Source organism: Convolutriloba macropyga, chromosome 10 (assembly GCF_964194025.1).
Source record: "Convolutriloba macropyga chromosome 10, txConMacr16.3, whole genome shotgun sequence".
In the NCBI taxonomy this organism is placed as follows: Eukaryota; Metazoa; Xenacoelomorpha; order Acoela; family Convolutidae; genus Convolutriloba; species Convolutriloba macropyga.
In genome coordinates this window covers 30,202,128-30,220,949 of record NC_134477.1, presented here as the reverse complement: position 1 = coordinate 30,220,949, position 18,822 = coordinate 30,202,128, and the positions used below count along the sequence as shown (strand labels likewise).

The window sequence follows — 18,822 nt, the reverse complement described above, 5'->3', positions numbered from 1 at the left end:
ACGTGAGGATGCCTCTTATGCCAAAATTCGAGCAAACCAGTTTGAACTGTCAGTAAAGTATGGCAACAGAAACAATATTAGCTCCTATAGAACTGATAGCATTTTCTTTCTGAGCGCCCTTAAGGATTCGTTTCAGACTATGACGGCGGACATGTAATTGGCAGTGATTGTACTACCTGGAAAATAAGATGATCGATACCTTGCAAAGTTATAATATTGTCTGAGAGGCTGACATTTACATAAAATCAAAAGCCAAGTTTAAGTATCAAAAACAACAAGTTCAATTCTATTGAAGTCAAAAATCTCTCTAGTGTAGCGAATCTTGTGAGAAAAAATAACGAAAAGATGCTTTGAATGTGGCGAAAATATTTGAACAACTTATTGAAATAGGTTGCAAACGAAATAGAAAAAAATGAAAAAAAAGTTTTACATAGAGAAGTTTTGCGATTTCCTTTTTTCACGAATTTTTAGTGGTGTTTTGCAAATCCCTTCTTACAATGTTCAATCACGCTTCTTGAAACAAACTAGTTGCAAATTTCTGTTATTCCCGACTTGATGAAAAGCTTTCGAGGAGTTCTTAAAGAAGCGTTATTGAACATTATACGAAATGTTGATTATTATTTTGTCTTTTAATCAAAATACGCTATTGTAGAGTTGAATGAAGTTATTTTTTGTTTCAATTTTTGTTTTTTTCTTTAATTTTGTGTTTTCTAGTTGCGTTTCATTAACTTTATTAGTCTCATAAAAAAATCTTTTGTCAGCGCAGCATTTTTATAGTCTCATCAAATCTCCAAATCTTGCTGAATTAGGCAATAGAAGTAGATGTTGCTACTCAAATAAGAAGCTGCCAATGTTGCTCTGAAAAGAAGAGGCCATACCAACGCAAAATATTTCGTGAACAATTCAAATTTCATTTATTGTGCATTAATTTGTTAGCGTCATGACACGAGCAATAGACAAGACGGCTTCATCGGCTTTAAGTTTATCAGAAAATTTTTTTTGAAAACAAATTTTTTGCGAATTTTTTTTAAATCTGGCAGTTTTTAGAAAAAATTTTGAAAATATTTTTGGACTCTCATTTTTTTTCAGAGGAACACGGACTCAATTTCCGATTTCTTTCTTTGAGTGCTCTTAAACAATTAGATAGTAATTTTTCTTGTTACTGCATATTATTCTGAGGAAAGGACGAGATCGAATTGATATATGTTGAATTTCAAACCAACCAACTATTGCTTCTGGTTACTTGTTTGCATTTGGTGGCCGAGAGAGCTGAAATAATCATCCAACTGTCAGAATATCTACAAAAAGCTTTTAATGATGACTATTTTAAATTTTTCATTTTGCCGTCTTTGTTAGTAAAAATTACTGGGGATGATGAGGATTTTGTATTGGAAAGAATTAGTTCGTTAATGTCATCGTTATGTAATATAGCGCATAATTGTGTGTTAATACAGTAAACAAACAAGCAAAATAATAAATTTCACTGCTCCAGCAATATTGTTAGCCGCAGCGCTCAGCTGAGCTTGTTGTTATTTGCAGCTATTGGTCTGCTGCTGGGCCTAAATTGTCAGCCAGTGGATTGTATTCTCGAACAGATGGAAAAAGTGCTTCTACTAAAAATTCACTGCTTTTTATAATAATGGTTTACTGTTTTTGCTATTGGGTATAGTTTGATTGGTTGATTTAATATATCGACATCTACTAAGGCCATTGCACATTAGGATTGCATGAGATATCACTAAAAATGTTTAAGTTTTGCATTTTATGTAGCTCTGCTGCATTTAATTTTTTCCGGACTTGGGACCGGGAGGGGAAGAACTGTCGAAATTTGATATTGATAGTTACTTTTTTGCACGGTGAACAACAAGTTCTTGCAGTTCTCGAAAATAAACAAAACACGTTACTAAACACAATAAATTAAAACATGTTATAGCAGGACATTGGCTAAAAAATTTTGCGGGATACAAATCCCTGTACTTTTTTAGCAATGCCTTGTAAGGATTATCCACCCAACTGAGCTACATATCTACTTATCTACATATATAATTAGCCATCAGTTCAGATAAACTAACAAGATTACACTAGGCGGTATAACGGACCGCTCTTTATGACCAAGCTTCTCATATTTGATGTGATCCAAAAGTTCCAGATCAGCTATCTCTGACAATCCCGCCTGTTGAAAATTCGTCTCGCGTTTTTTTTTCAAATGGAATAATTGCCATACAATGGCTTTTTATTCTAACCTTTCAACATACTATGCGTATGCATGAAAAGTGCGTTCTGCTATCTTATTGGCCAGTAAATGGCTCACTTAACTTGTGAACCAGTTACCCAGTGTCCCGAAATAGTGAGTGCGCACTGCTAAACCGATCAAATTACACTAATTTTGTTGAAAATGAAAAATGTTACCCCTTTTATAAGATTTTGCTATTTTTTTCTGCGGAACAAACAACAATTTGAGAGAATAGCCGGTTAAGGGTTTTTAAATTAACAGAACAACACTGCTAACTGAAAGAATATCAGCGGTAGTTTTCACAAACCAGCTCGATGAAGTCTGCGACAGAACACATTAGTAGCCCTAAATCGCAAAATACTGGCTCAGTCCGGGCCTCAATTTTATGAGAAAAATTATATTCTCACATAGTTATTATCGATATTGATTACAGGAAAAAGACCTTTGGTAAATTTTTGGAGAAAGTGTTGTCATGGGTCGAGTTTTTTCAATCTCATAAGTCTAGCCAAACCCTTTCCCTGATTCCATTTTGTCTGCATTTTCATGCAGACAAAAACACAAGGCTAAGTTTTATCATAGACCAAAATAGGTCAAGTTCTTTTTGTGCATTTACTGAAGTAAAAACTATTAAGTCGATAAAGGTGTTTTTTGAAGAGTACTTAAAGTCAAATATCTCTGATCAACTGACACCAGCAAGAGAATTTTTTTGCAATTGTTCATACACATTTGATTAATTTTACTTGTTCAGTTCGCAGTTATATCACAGCTAAAGTTTCCCAGTGAATCGAGCCTTCATACAAATCAATAGGAAACATACTAAAGCATAGTAAATCTTGCAAAAATCTTGACATGGTACTTAATATAAATATACAAAGAATTGTACTAACTTGAAAGATTTTTCATGGGTATCCAGAAGAAAAATCTTGGCAAAATGACCAAGAAATACTAACCGTGACATGGCAAGACATGATACATTGTAAAAATTACGAAGCACTTCTTATCATGTTTTAACACGATTTCATATCATTGACCACGAATTATCCAAATTCATCAAGAATTATCGGAAAATTCAGCTCCCGTTGGTTAATCAACCAATACTTGAAGCTACTTTTTCCAGTATAATAAAATTTTTTAGTGCGTGCGAACTCGGCGTGTACAGAACCGCCACTAGGTAGGCCCTACTAAATAACCCAAAAAGAAAATCCCATAAAAGTCCCGTAAAAAACAAAACAATAATCACCAAATTAAGGCCAGGAAAGCTTGAGGCCCTCGAATTTGAGATTTTATCTCTTCACTATCCAAACCTTCTCTCTATTTTTCTACTATGGAAAAATGAAGATGAGACAGACTAGAAACAAAATGATATGAAGCCAAAGCAAACAATAATTTTGCTTTTGAGTTCTAATAGATGTCCTCGGCGTCGATTTTTTGGGTTATCTATATCATAAAAGTTTTTAGGTTTTTAAGTCTGAAAACTGCGACTTATCCGTTTTACCCTTACTCTGTACTTTGATTTCACAAAAAAATTTTGTTTTCGTTTTCTTTTTGTGGGACGAGATCCATCGTACAGCAATTGGAAATGATGAAATATGTCATCGAGAATTGTCATTTTTTTTTTCAAAAGCTGCAAAGAAATTTTATTGATTATTTTGATAAGATCATAACAAGATCTTATCAAGATCCACTGTGAAATGTTGGTTTTTCAAGTTCTTGGAAAGATGTTTCAAGTTTTGCAAGAGATGCCAAGATCATGCATGTCTTATCAATGTGCACCAAGTTTCCGTTCACAGGGTAATACCATTCTAACTTGCGAGATTGTTAAAAAGACCCAAATCATCTTGCACAATTTGAATCCGCTGACCCCTCAGGAAGGACTATCAAAAGTCTCTTCACGAGTCAAGCAAAGCTCTTTTCTTTGAGGTTAGCTTTGGGTTGAACATGATCTTTTCATATCATTTCTTTTACTCGACCATCATAAGTCTAGGTCCAAATTTTTGCACCCGCATTTTTCACTCTGAATCATTAAAAAAAGCTAGTCTATATACAAATCACGACTGGCTAGTTATAAAAGCCGGCTAGCTATACCCCCGTGTACACGCATCACTTCATTTCAGGCAGTAAAAGCATCCGGACTGTTTTTGTCACTAAGCTGGAAGCTTAAAGCCCCTTCTTTTCCAAAGCTATCACTTTAATGTACAATTTAGCCCAGAGCGCCCACTAATCCAAGATTAGACACAAGTTTTACGAGTTAATAATCAAAATATACCAAAGTCAACAGATTTTACTATTCTAATTGAAGGCAAGATAAGGAAATTTAGTTCAAGGAAAATTTTATCACCGATATTGAAATCTGGGCTCGGTTCATACAGGTAATGTTCTTCAAATTCAAATCCTCTTTCAAAAAATTTTAAATTTTGACTGATACTTAAGATAATTGAAATGTTAAGACTTTTTCTCCGTTTTTTGGGAGGATGGGTGGGGGGGGGGGGGGGGGAGGAGGTGTAAAAAAGTCATATTGCTTTATCAAAACTATTTTCATTCAATCAGATCTAGTAAATCGAAGTTCTTTTCATGGAAAAAATTCGACATTTGCTCAATTACGGAAAAATCCAGTTTGGAGAAACAAGAGAACTGCACTTATATCCGAAATTAAAGCGAAATTTTCACGGCCAGTGATAAATGATTCAAATGATTTCTGTAAACATGGAAAATTTCAGCTAAGTTCGAAAGACCTTCACATGGTGGGAAATCTTCAAGTGTTTTTTTCACTCAACGCAGACGCATTTTAATTAACGTTTCAAACTTTGATGAATGTTTCAACATTTTTCAATTGCTGCAATACTAAGCAGATTGAAACTTGTCATGAATCTATTACAAATGTCAGATCTTTGTACTTTGAGGGAAAACTTAAGGAAAAATCCGCCTTGAACAGGGATAATGGTGCACATTTAAAGCCGTTTATTGACATATTTTTGTTTTCAATTTCTGGCAAAATATCCTTTCTTATCTGTTTGATGGAAAATAGAAAAAATCTAGTTTGCTCAAATTGCTGTTGGTTAATAATGCATTAATCGATTGTTGTTGTTTTTTGGGTAACGAAAGGTTGTTGTGGCCTGGCGAATTTTACAAAAAATTTTATTTGCTCAGACGAAAACTGACATATTTGATTCTTTGTAATTGGAAACGTCCGCTTTTATTATCAGGCAAAAACAAAGAAAAAATAAACTGTTATCCTGTTCTTACAAATTTGAAACACAATAAAATGGTAATTATAACTTTTCCAGAATTTATTTTTCTGATTCGCATTTTTGCCAATTAAGTTAAATATGCTTCTTAAGCTGATTTTAATTTGAAGCATTTTATGGGAAGGAATAAAATAGTGCATTAATCTGTAACCGTTCATCCCTCACTCAATTTAAAATGTCTCAAAATAAGTCAAAATAAAAAAAAATGCAAACCGAAAAGCCAACTTGTCAACCATGAAAGCAATAAAATTTTCACTGATAATTTGCATTTTTATAGAACTCGAATATAATCAAGTTGCTCATTTTTTCAGGACAACCAAAATAGCTCAGAATGCGTTTAACGTTGTTCTTTTAATCGGGTTCTACTTTATTTCATCCCGATTCATCTAACACCCCATATTTTAACACAATCTTCACACCGCTGCCTCATTTAAATCCCAAGCTTATCGCTCAAAATATTTCTCCGAATCCTACATATCCCGAACTCTGAAAATTTATTGTACCGCAAGTATATAAAGATTTAACATAGGAAATGATAGAAGGGTAAAATTAATACAATAAATAATAGGGGTGAAAAGGCGGGGGGGGGGGCACCTTTTGACCAGCAATCGTAACTTTCAAAGCGTGCTGGGGAACTATCATTCGTTCGCCTTTTGGTTACTTTTGCTATTTTACACAGATTATCAAATTACCCTTCAAATATCGCAAAAATGGAGGCCACAAAGCTCAAGTTACTCTCCAAAAGTATGGTAACTCGAGACGGATATTTCGTTACTTGTTTGTTTAACCGTAAAAAAGCTTGAACTTCATTACAGAATGGTGCAATATTATTCCGATCAAGTTTTCAAAATCACGGTTAGTTCAGTTCATCGTTGTGAAGAAAACCGAGAGGTTAACTGAATTTTCAATTAAAAACAACCTGACGTTGTTTAGACAAACAAAGCTAATTGTCACAGTCTCTAAATTTCCCCAAAATTGGTGTCTCGTTTTAAATTTTTCCATCTTTAATGAGCCAAGAACAATCATAATAACAAAAACAAAAATTCCATACCATGTAAGGCATAATTTACTCTCAATTGCTAAACAAATACTGGTTATTAGCCTAATTTTTGACAAATAAACATACTCCTTTGTCAGTAAGGATTTCTTTCCACCGAAAAAACATGATTACGCCGGATAAAATGTGAAATGATATAACAAATTGCATTGATAATGATTGAAGTATTCAAAAAATCATATTTTTAATCGAATTGATTTGTAGCATTATTATTTACAGCAGTCATTGAAAAAGATGATTAACGCATGAAGCTCCAGAAATTGTAGATTTGCTATATTGAATAAAGTTGAGGTCACACAAAATGACAATGCATCAAAAATGGGATCAGATTTGCAGGCAGAGAGGTGAGATCTTTAATATTATTAGAGACATAGTAACTCTATAAAGAGTTACTTAAGAATAAATCTGTTTTAGATCTTGTCGAAGTAAGAAAAAAGGTCAAATGTTACAAACCAACTTCTTTCTGAAAACGTTTTTTCTTAAAGTTCATAAAACCATTAGATACAAAATGAAATCAATAAATTCGTTTTTTTTTGTATATCCAAAAGAAGCCATCGAGATATTTAATCATCTATATTTTCCGAACAACTATAAAAGCACAAACAAACGCTGGTGAAATAAAATAGATTTTGATTAAATTTGTGGAAGAACTGTGTTAAAACCAAAATAAATTCTCCAAAAACATTAAAAATTTTGCCTTGCGCATTTTTTAGATGTCATTTGGAATTGCCATTATAGGTAATTTGAAAAGCAAACTAAAGTGAGTCCCATGAACGTCATTTTTGTGGAAACTCATAGTAACAGAGCCGAGAACCAATAGTTAAAACTAAAACCGATAAATAAATTAAGTTCGTTTTTGCAATGAAAAAATATTGAGCTGTCCGTGATGAGACTTAGCTGAGGTTGACCGTAGTATGACAAAAAAGTGTCGACATCTCAAACCTTAGTGACATTTTCTCGAAAACAAATGAATACAAAGTAATTAGATCGATTGGATATCAATTGAAAACGCGATATTGTTTTATTTGTGACAAATAAACAGCCAATCTTATGATTAGTTTGTCATGAGTCTGCAAAAAACCTAAGAGTGCAAGCAAAATACAAAAACTCTATTCAAGTTTTTAAAAAACTTTTTCGAAGCCTTAATTATTATGAGCTTGAACTCTAAAGCTAATACGTTTTGTTCATCGGAGCTTAGTTTTTTGTAAAGGGGACTTGCTTCAATTTAATCGTATTATGAATTCATTTTAGTCAGTAATTAACATAGAAAAACAAAAAGTGCAAATATATTTCGAAAAAAAGATCACGCCCAAATACAATCCGAACAGTTTTTGATTATAGGGTTAACAAAGAGAACAAAACTGGCCCAGATGTAGCTGAGCGTCCCAATAAATACTTTATTGTTTCAATTATTTTTATAATAAAAACTTAGGCAAATGAAATATTTCCATATATATGCAAAATAATTGATGCGCGTTGGATAGATATTAAATCAAATTAGCGAAAAACGGGCAGATTTTTACATCAAGTAAACATTCATAGGAAGCTCAAATTAGTAGTTTTCTGCAAGTTGAAAAAGATTTTGTGAGCAATTGTTGGGTTTCTGCTTCTGGAAAAATTAAAGATATTGAGCTATAGGAGCTTATTTGGCAACATTTTTGATGAGAAAGTGTTAATTTCAAAAAGTTTGCAAAAATTTAGCAAAAATTCTTGGATCAAACCATCCAGCAACCAACATATGTCCTTTCATCATTAGAAGTAGAACCAATAACCGTATTGTTGACAGTTTTAGCGGAGAATTAACGGAAAATGTGATCAAAAACAACGGAAAGGGTTCTATTATTCACAAAATTTTAAACCTCGAAATCTCCCCGGAAAAAACTAAACTTAAAAAAATCATTTTTAAATTATCTTTCACACTGGACGGGCTTTTTGATACTTTACACAACTCTCTGAGACGAATATATCGATCGGCGAAATTTGACTGAACAAAAAACCCATTTGAGTATATAGTTCCTCCCTCCCACTAAGTGGGGTCGGAACAATACAGAAAATTTGAATTATTTAATCTGTTGCGGGTCTCAAAATTGATCTAATACATAGTTTGTACCATGAGGTTGTAATGCAGTTATTGGCTTTAAAATCATGGACAAGTTTAAAACCAAATAAATGTTGCGACTCCACCTTTCTCTGAGATGCTATATGCTGAACGGTTTTTTGTTCGTTGAAATTTGGCAAATTGGCATTTTTTGTTTAAAGTTGCAGAAAGTGGTAAATAATGTTAAATAATTATATCAGCCCACGTCAACCACGGTCGAATGGTTATCCATGTATACATTAACCATTATATATTGACAACAGTCTTTTCATTTGTCGACCGCTCACCTAGAGTAGAAAGCCCGTGGAAAAGACAATACTTCATTAGAAAGATATTTCTGATTAATTATTATTCAAAGAATTTGAATCGTAACGGGGCGCTGTCTTTTTTAAAGATCTGTTCACACACATTCATGGTTTTTGAAGTCAATTTGGAGCGGTGATTTTGGTCATGCTGAACCAGGAAGTGGAGCGGAAAAGAGAGTGGTTTTGCGGCGTGAAAATTTGTCACTCTAATTTAAAAGAGAATGATAAAACGGTGTTTGAACAAAAGTTTGACCCTTTCTCACTATTGGTTTTTTGTTCACATGTGGCAATTTAATTTCGATTTTTTACAGCTTTTTCAATTTTTTGGGTCGATTTTTTTAAATTATTTTCCCAATCCATTCATAGTTCATTCTAGGCCTATTTGAACCAAATTTCTTTTCGCTGGAAGTTTTTTGATCACATGCGGCATTTTGACATTGATTTTCTTATCTTTTTTACAATTCAAAGAATTTGATTTGTTTTGTGGCGCTGTCTTTTTTTAAGATGTGTTCCCAAATTTTTGTGATTTTTGAAGTCAAACTGGGGTGGTGAGTTTGGTCACGCTAGAACAGGAAGTGGAGCAAAAAAGCGAGTGACTTTGCGGCACTAAGTTTCACTCTAAGTTTAAAGTGGAGTGAGAAAGGGTTTTAGAGCACAAATTCGCTTTCTCATTAGAGGTTTTTTGTTCACATGTGGCAATTTCACTTTGTTTTTTTTTTTACTGTTCTTTCGGTTTTTTGGATCGGTTTTTTTTCTAAATGATTATTCCAATCCAATCATAGTTCATTCTGGGCCTGAATCAAATTTCCATTTCTCGATAGTGGTTTTGTTCACATTTTGACATTTGTTTTTAGTTTTTTCTACTGTTCAAAAAATTTGCGTTTCATTGGGGCGCTGCCTTTTTTTAAGATCTTTTCACACATTTTCGTGATTTTTGAGGTCAAATTGGAGTAGTGATTTTGGTCTCGCTGAAACCAAAAGTGGAGCGAAAAGGCAAGTGGTTTTGCGGCGTAAAATTTTTTGCTCTAGGTTTAAAATAGAGTGAGTAAAGGGTGTCTGAGCAAAAATCTGCATTCTCACTTGTGTCTTTTTTGTTCTTATGCAGCGATTTCACATTTTTACAGTTTTTTTTAAATTTTTTGGATCGATTTTTTAAATCTTTTTCGCAATCCATACAAAGTTCATTCCAGGCCTATTTTTTAGTTTTGAACCAAATTTGTATTTCTTGGTAGTGGTTTTTGCTCACATGCGGCATTTTGACATTCATTTTCAGATTTTTTACCATTCAATGAATTTGAAATTAAATTTGGCGCTGTCTTTTTATAGAACTCTCCAGATATTTTTGTGATTTTTGGAGACATATTGGAGTGGTGAATTTGGTTACGCTGTAACGGAAAAAGGAGTCAAAAAACAAGTGGTCTTGTGGCCTAAATTTCCACTCTAAATTTAAAATAGTGCGAGAAAAGGGTGTTTGAGCAAAAATTAATTTCCTCACTACTGGTTTTTTGTTCACAATAGGCAATTTCACTGTGGTTTTCAAATTTTTTGTTTTTTTTCGGATTTTTTTCTTAATGATTATTCCAATCCATTCATAGTTCATTCTGGGCCTGAATCAAATTTCCATTTCTCGATAGTGGTCTTGTTCACATTTTGACATTTGTTTTCAGTTTTTTCTACTGTTCAAAAAATTTGCGTTTCATTGGGGCGCTGCCTTTTTTTAAGATCTTTTCACACATTTTCGTGATTTTTGAGGTCAAATTGGAGTAGTGATTTTGGTCTCGCTGAAACCAAAAGTGGAGCGAAAAGGCAAGTGGTTTTGCGGCGTAAATTTTTTTGCTCTAGGTTTAAAATAGAGTGAGTAAAGGGTGTCTGAGCAAAAATCTGCATTCTCACTTGTGTCTTTTTTGTTCTTATGCAGCGATTTCACATTTTTACAGTTTTTTTAAATTTTTTGGATCGATTTTTTAAAAAATTTTTTGCCCAATTCATTCAAAGTTCATTCTAGGCCTATTTTTTTGATTGAATCGAATTTCTATTTCTTGCTAGTAGATTTTTTCACAAGCAGCATTTTAACATTTGTATTTAACTTTTTTTTAAATTCAAAGAATTTGAGTATTTTTGGGCGCTGCTATTTTTCAAGATCTGTTCACACGTTTTTGTGATATTTGAAGTCAAATTGGAGTAGTGATTTTGGTCACGCTGAAACAGAAAAAGGAGTGAAAAGGCAAGTAGTTTTGCGGCGTAAAACTTATTTGCTCTAAATTTAAAATAGAGTGAGAAAAAAGTCTTTGAGCGAAAATCCGCTCTCTCAATAGTGTTTTTTTGTCCATATGCGGCAATTTTACTTACTTTGTTTTTAACCCTTTTTTTTAAATTTTGGATCGAACTTTTTCTAAATCGTTTTTACAATCCATTCATAGTTCTTTCCAGGCCTATTTCTTAGTTTGAACCAAGTATCTTTTTCTTGCTAATGGTTTTTGTTCACATGCGGCCTTTTGATATTTTTTTCCAGTTTTTTTTTACATTTCATGAAATTTGAGTTTTACTGGGGTGCTGCCTTTTTCAAAGATCTTTTCATACATTTTCGGGATTTTTGAAGTCAAATCGGAGTAGTGGTTTTGGTCACGCTGAAAGAGAAAATGGAGCGAAAAAAACAGTGTTTTGCGGCGTAAATTTGTTTTTTGCTCAAAATTTAAAATAGATTGAGAAAAGTGTGTTCGAGCAAAAATCCGTTTTCTCACTAGTGTTTTTCTTGTTCATATACGGAAATTTCACTTTGTGTTTTAAAGTTTTTTCGATTATTTGTATCGAGTTTTATTCTAAACTATTTTCGCAATCGATTCATAGTTCATACTAGGCCTATTTTTTAAAATTGATTCAAACTTCTATTTCTTGCTACTGGTTTTTTTCACAAGCGGCACTTTGACTTTTTTCAGTTTTTTTATTTCAAAGAATTTCAATTTTATGGCTGCGCTGCTTTTTTTTAAGATAGATTCACAAATTTTCTTGATTTTTGAAGACAATTTGGAGTAGTTATTTTGGTCACGCTGGAACACAAAGTGGAGCGGAAAAGCAAGCGATTTTGTGGCAAAAAATTTTTTTGCTCTAGATTTAAATTAGAATGAGAATAGGGTGTTCGAGCAAATATCCACGTTCTCACTAGTGTCTTTTTTGTCCATATGCGGCAATTTCACTTTGTTTTTAACAGTTTGTTTTCAAATTTTTGGGTCAATTTTGTTTCCTAAATTATTTTTACAATCCATTCATAGTTCATTCTAGGCCTATTTCTTAAATTGAACCAAATTTCTGTTTCTTGGTAGTAGTTTTTGTTCACATGTGGCATTTTGACCTTTATTTTTAGTTTTTTTATACAATTCAAAGAATTTGAGTTTTATTTGGGCGCTGCCTTTTATCATGATCGGTTCACACATTGTCGTGATTTTTGAAGTCAAACTCGAGAAGTGATTTTGGTCACGCTGAAACAAAAAGTGGAGCAAACAAACAAGTGTTTTTGTGGCGTATTTTTTTTTGCTCCAAATTTAAAATAGAGTGAGAAAAGTGTGTTTGAGCAACAATCCGCCTTTTCACCATTGTTTTTTTTTGTTTTTATCCGGCGATTTCACTTTTTTTACTGTTTTTATTCAATTTGTTGGATCGAATTTTTAAAAAATTTTTCCCAATCCTTTCAAATTTCATTCTAGGCCTCTTTATTAGTTTAAAACAATTTTCTATATCTTGCTAGTAGATTTTGTTCACATGCGCCGCTTTGACATTTATTTTTTGGTTTTTTAACAATTTAAAGAAATTGAGTTTTATTTGGGCGCTGCCTTTCATTAAGACCGGTTCACACATTGTCGTAATTTTGAAGTCAAACTGGAGTAGTGATTTTGGTCACGCTGAAACAAAAAGTGGAGCAAAATAGCAAGTGGTTTTGGGGCGTAAAGTCTTTTTTTGCTCTAAGTTTAAAATAGAGTCAGAAAAGTGTCTTTGAGCAAAAGTCCGCTTTCTCATTAGTAGTATTTTTTGTTCAAATGAGGCAATTTCACTTTGTTTTTTGCAGTGTATTCTTTTTTTTGGATTGGTATTTGTAAAAAATTTTTTCGCGATCCATTCAAAGTTCGTTCTAGGCCTATTTTTTAGTTTGAACCAAAGTTCCATTTCTTGCTACTGGTTTTTGTTCACATGCGGCATTTTGACCATTTTTTTCAGTTTTTTTACTTCAAAGATTTTGAGTTTTATTGGGGCGCTGCCTTTTTTCAAGACATTTTCACAAATTTTCTGGATTTTGGAATTCAATTTGAAGTAGTGATTTTGGTCACGCTGAAACAGAAAGTGGACCGAAAAAGCAAGTGGTACTTCGGCGTAATTTTTTTTGCTCTAGATTTAAAATAGAATGAGAACAGTGTGTTTGAGCAAAACTCCCCTTTCTCACTAGTGTTTTTTCCTTCTTATGCGGTGATTTCACTTTTTACAATTTTTTTAAATTTTTTGGATCGATTTTTTAAATCTTTTTCACAATCCATACAAAGTTCATTCAAGGCCTATTTTTTAGTTTGAACCAAATTTCTATTTCTTGCTAGTGGTTTTTTGTTCACATGCGGCATTCTGATATTTATTTTTAGATTTTTTACAATTAAAAGAATTTGAGTTTTATTTGGGCGCTGCCTTTTATCATGATCGGTTCACACATTGTCGTGATTTTTGAAGTCAAACTCGAGAAGTGATTTTGGTCACGCTGAAACAAAAGTGGAGCAAAAAAAACAAGTGTTTCTGTGGCGCAATTTTTTTTGCTCCAAATTTAAAATAGAATGAGAAAAGTGTGTTTGAGCAACAATCCGCTTTTTCACCATTGTTTTTTTTGTTTTTATGCAGCAATTTCACTTTTTTTAATGTTTTCTTTTTCAATTTGTTGGATCGATTTTTTTAAAAAAATTTTCCCAATCCATTCAAATTTCATTCTAGGCCTAATTATTAGTTTAAACCAAATTTCTATTTCTTGCTAGTAGATTTTGTTCACATGCGCCGTTTTGACATATATTTTTTGGTTTGTTTACAATTTACAGAATTTGAGTTTTATTTGGGCATTGCCTTTCACACATTTACTGAATTTGAGTTTTATTTGGGCATTGCCTTTCACACAGACCGGTTCACACATTGTCGCAATTTTTGAAGTCAAACTGGAGTAGTGATTTTGGTCACGCTGAAACAAAAAGTGGAGCAAAATAGCAAGTGGTTTTGGGGCGTAAAGTTTTTTTTTGCTCTAAGTTTAAAATAGAGTCAGAAAAGTGTCTTTGAGGAAAAGTCCGCTTTCTAATTAGTGCTATTTCTTGTTCAAATGAGGCAATTTCACTTTTTTTTACAGTTTTTTCTTTTTTTTGGATTGGTATTTGTAAGAATTTTTTTCCCGATCCATTCAAAGTTCGTTCTAGGCCTATTTTTTAGTTTGAACCAAAGTTCTATTTCTTGCTAGTGGTTTTTTGTTCACATGCGGCATTTTGACATTTATTTTTTGATTTTTTACAATTCAAAGAATTTGAGTTTTATTTGGGCGCTGCCTTTTATCATGATCGGTTCACACATTGTCGTGATTTTTGAAGTCAAACTCGAGAAGTGATATTGGTCACGCTGAAACAAAAGTGGAGCAAAAAAAACAAGTGTTTCTGTGGCGTAATTTTTTTTGCTCCAAATTTAAAATAGAATGAGAAAAGTGTGTTTGAGCAACAATCCGCTTTTTCACCATTGTTTTTTTTGTTTTTATGCAGCAATTTCACTTTTTTAATGTTTTTTTTTTCAATTTGTTGGATCGATGTTTTAAAAAAAAATTTCCCAATCCATTCAAATTTCATTCTAGGCCTATTTATTAGTTTAAACCAAATTTCTATTTCTTGCTAGTAGATTTTGTTCACATGCGCCGTTTTGACATATATTTTTTGGTTTTTTTACAAATTACAGAATTTGAGTTTTATTTGGGCATTGCCTTTCATTAAGACCGGTTCACACATTGTCGTAATTTTTGAAGTCAAACTGGAGTAGTGATTTTGGTCACAACAAAAAGTGGAGCAAAATAGCAAGTGGTTTTGGGGCGTAAAGTTTTTTTTTGCTCTAAGTTTAAAATAGAGTCAGAAAAGTGTATTTGAGAAAATGTCCGCTCTCTAATTAGTGGTATTTTTTGTTCAAATGAGGCAATTTCACTTTGTTTTTTGCAGTTTTTTCTCCTTTTTTTGGATTGGTATTTGTAAGAAGTTTTTTCCCGATCCATTCAAAGTTCGTTCTAGGCCTATTTTTTAGTTTGAACCAAAGTTCTATTTCTTGATACTGCTTTTTGTTCACATGCGGCATTTTGACCATTTTTTTCAGTTTTTTATTTCAAAGATTTTGAGTTTTATTGGGGCGCTGCCTTTTTTCAAGACATTTTCACAAATTTTCTTGATTATTGAAGTCAATTTGAAGTAGTGATTTTGATCACGCTGAAACAGAAAGTGGACCAAAAAAGCAAGTGGTACTTCGGCGTAAATTTTTTTGCTCTAGATTTAAAATAGAATTAGAACAGTGTGTTTGAGCAAAAATCCCCTTTCTCACTAGTGTTTTTTCATTCTTATGCGGTGATTTCACTTTTTACAATTTTTTTAAATTTTTTTGGATCGATTTTTTTAATATTTTTTTCCTATCCATGCAAAGTTCATTCCAGGCCTATTTTTTAGTTTGAACCAAAATTTCATTTCTTGCTAGTGGTTTTTTGTTCACAAGCGGCATTCTGACATTTATTTTTAGATTTTTTACAATAAAAAGAATTTGAGTTTTATTTGGGCGCTGCCTTTTTTGAGATCTGTTCTTACTTTTTCGTGATTTTTGAAATCAAATCGGAGTAGTGATTTTGGTCACGCTGGAACAGAAAATGGAGTGAAAAGGCAAGTTGTTTTGCGGCTCAAAGTTTTTTTTTGCTCTAAATTTAAAATAGAGTGAGAAAAGGGTGTTTGAGCAAAAATCTAATTTCTCACTAAAGTCTTTTTTATCCATATGCGGCAATTTCACTTGTTTTTTAACAGTTTTTTTCAATTTTTTGGAGCCATTTTTTTTTCTAAAATATTTTTACAATCCATTCATAGTTCATTCTAGGCCTATTTCTTAGTTTGAACCAATTTTCTATTTCTTGATAGTGGTTTTTGTTCTCATGCGGCATTTTTACATTTGTTTTATTTGAGTTTTGTTTGGGCGCTGTCTTTTTAAAGATCTGTTCACACATTTTTGTGATTTTTGAAGTCAAATTGAAGTTGTGATTTTCGTCAAGCTGAAACAGAAAGTGGAGCAAAAAAAGCGACTGGTTTTGGGGCATAAATTTTTTTTTTGCTCTAAATTTAAAATAGATTGAAAAAGCTTGTTTGAGCTTGTTCGTTTTCTCACTTTGATTTGTTTTGGTTCATATGCGGCATTTTCACTTTGTTCTTTTACAGTTTTTCAATTTTTTTGGATCAAATTTATTTCTAAAACTTTTTTCCAATCCATTCCTAATTCATACTTGGCCTATTTTTTAGTTTGAACGAAATTTCCATTTCTCGCTAGTTGTTTTTGTTCACATGCAGCACTTTGTTGATTATTTTTATATTTTTTTAATTCAAAGAATTTGATTTTTACTTGACCAAAAATGCAAGTGCTTTTGCTGCGTAAATTTTATTTGCTCTAAAATTAAAATAAAGTAAGAAAATAAAGTAAAATAAAGTAAGTAAAAATAAAATTAGAATAAAGTAAGTAATAAAGTAAGAAAAAAAGTAAGTGTTTGAGCAAAAATTCGCTTTCTCACTATTGGTTGTTTTGTTCAACTGCGGCAAATTCACTTTGTTTTTTACAGTTTTTTTCAATTTTTGGATAAGATTTTTTTCTAAAGTGTTCATCCAATCCATTCATAATTCATTCTTGGCCTGTTTTGTTGTTTGAACTAAATTGCCATTTCTTGCTAGTGGTGTTTTGTTGACATGAAGCATTTTGACATTAATTTTCCGTTTTTTTTTTTATTTTTTTTTTCACTGATTTCTCTAGAAATGGTTTTCCTAACTCACTCATAGTCCTTTCTTTTAACATGGAAATTTTTTTAAATTGTACGTCAGGAATTGTCTTTTTTAGAAACTTATGAATTTCGAAAATTTTGTATTAAATTGGCCTTAAAAAACTTTTCGTGAAGTCAAGGAAGCTAAAATTGTAAACTTTGTTTATTCAAGAGCTCGCAAACATTGCTATCAGATGTTTTATCTCTATTCTTCAGGATAAGGAGCCATAACTCAAAATTTAAAATTTGGCAAAACTTTGTCTCAATTTTAGTTTTAGACAAGGCTTTATTTCTTTTCAATTCATTGTTCGCTTCAAAACATTGTTTATTGCTGAAACTTTTAAATAATCTTTTAAATCAAAATTTCGATTTTTCTTGTTCTTGTTGGCAGAACAGTTTAGCTTTTTTCACTAGATTCTGTAGGTTAAAATTAAAGTCTAAGAAAAAGTTTCCAATAGGCGAACGGTTTCAACTTTGTAACTCAGAAATGTGATCTATTTTTCCCAAAACAAAAATTATTTCACAAAATCTTCAAAAAAAAAAAACGCACAGTGTCTGTTTAAAAGATGCAGTTTAATTGTGCAAACACTCAACTGAAAATTTCAGTCTTATTTCAGTTTTTTTTCTAATACGAACTGGGTTGTTTATCAAGAATTTTTTGAGGACAAACTATAAGAGTCATTTTTACATCTGACCAATAATTTTTTGGCTCAGAAATCTACAAAAATTATATCCCACTTAAAATATAATTCTAAGCTTTCGTTTTTTTGTTTACCATTGTTAACAACAAAACTATTTCAATGCATGTTTGTGATAATAAAATGGATCAAATGTGCCAACTAAATACAGTATTTGACTTAGATTGTTTAGTTTTTTAGGGTCAACAAGGTCTCAGTTGACTACAGTTTTGGTTTTATATTAATGTCAACGACTTTTGTAAGTAAAATTCAATGCAATTGGCTTTTGATATCTCAGGTTGAAGTTCTGTATCTTTTTTGTGCTTAGTCCTAATTTTAATTTGTTCTTCAAGACTATGACGGAGTTGCATTTTTGATTTTCGAATTTGGAAACACTGAAAATTTCAGACTGAATAGCGTTCTTCCATTTAATGTTTCTTTTTGTCCCAAATACTAGGAAAAGACGTATTTCAGTCTATAAATTTTTGAGCAGAAAATGTTGTTAGTTTTTCACCACAAAAAGTTCACCTTTCTTTGATTTAAATAGCTAAATAATTGGTTTCAGGGTAAGATTCTTACTATCTTATATTGCTTGAAACTATTGTTGGCAACATCCACAACTCGTAAAGACTTTTTTCGAAAAGTTCATTCAACAGCGATTGTTGAAAATTGTGTAAAGCGTTTTTTTAAATTGGAGTTTTGTCTTTTTTTCTTAGTTCTTCATACTTTTTGCAGCCAAATCATAAAGTTTCAGATACAGTGTGCGCTTTAAAATTCACATTTGTTTCAAGTTAGAGGAAATTTAAGTATATTATCGTTAGATTGTTTAACTGTTTTATAAATGGGCAATTATTTTATAATGCATCCGCAAAATAGCATTGCATTTTGTTGACTTCAACAAAAATTGTAATCTTTTCATTTGATGGTATAATTGCCAAAACGAGACTTATCCAATTCTTCCGAAGACTGTTGCAATCATGAAGACCGACTTCTTGTAATTTTGCTTTAAGAAACAGAATTTTTCATTTAATTGATTGATTTGATTTTTCGAAAAACATTACTTAGTTAAATATGACCTAGATAATTGAAAAAAAAAATTAAATTTAAGATTATCAGAAACATGGGCTGAAAATAATTTCGGAAAACTGCTATTTGCCTTTATTCGA

The 18,822-nt window shown here is 32.0% G+C and overlaps 2 protein-coding genes across 8 annotated transcripts in view; both read left to right on the top strand.

The window, feature by feature from the left end:
* The window catches only part of LOC142347860 (putative E3 ubiquitin-protein ligase DTX2), a 346,790-nt gene that overhangs the window by 165,857 nt on the left and 162,111 nt on the right, over nucleotides 1-18,822 (top strand). The gene's annotated exons all lie outside the window — the stretch shown is intronic.
* Nucleotides 1-18,822, top strand: part of LOC142347857 (uncharacterized) — a 151,503-nt gene that overhangs the window by 85,807 nt on the left and 46,874 nt on the right. The window contains exon 1 of one of the 5 annotated variants that reach the window (XM_075398992.1): nucleotides 6,283-6,333. The exons of the other annotated variants lie outside the window; for them this stretch is intronic. Coding sequence (XP_075255107.1) covers nucleotides 6,295-6,333 — 39 coding nt within the window. The 5' untranslated portion in view covers nucleotides 6,283-6,294. Of the gene's footprint in view, nucleotides 1-6,282; nucleotides 6,334-18,822 lie in introns of those variants that run through there. 5 annotated transcript variants of the gene reach the window in all.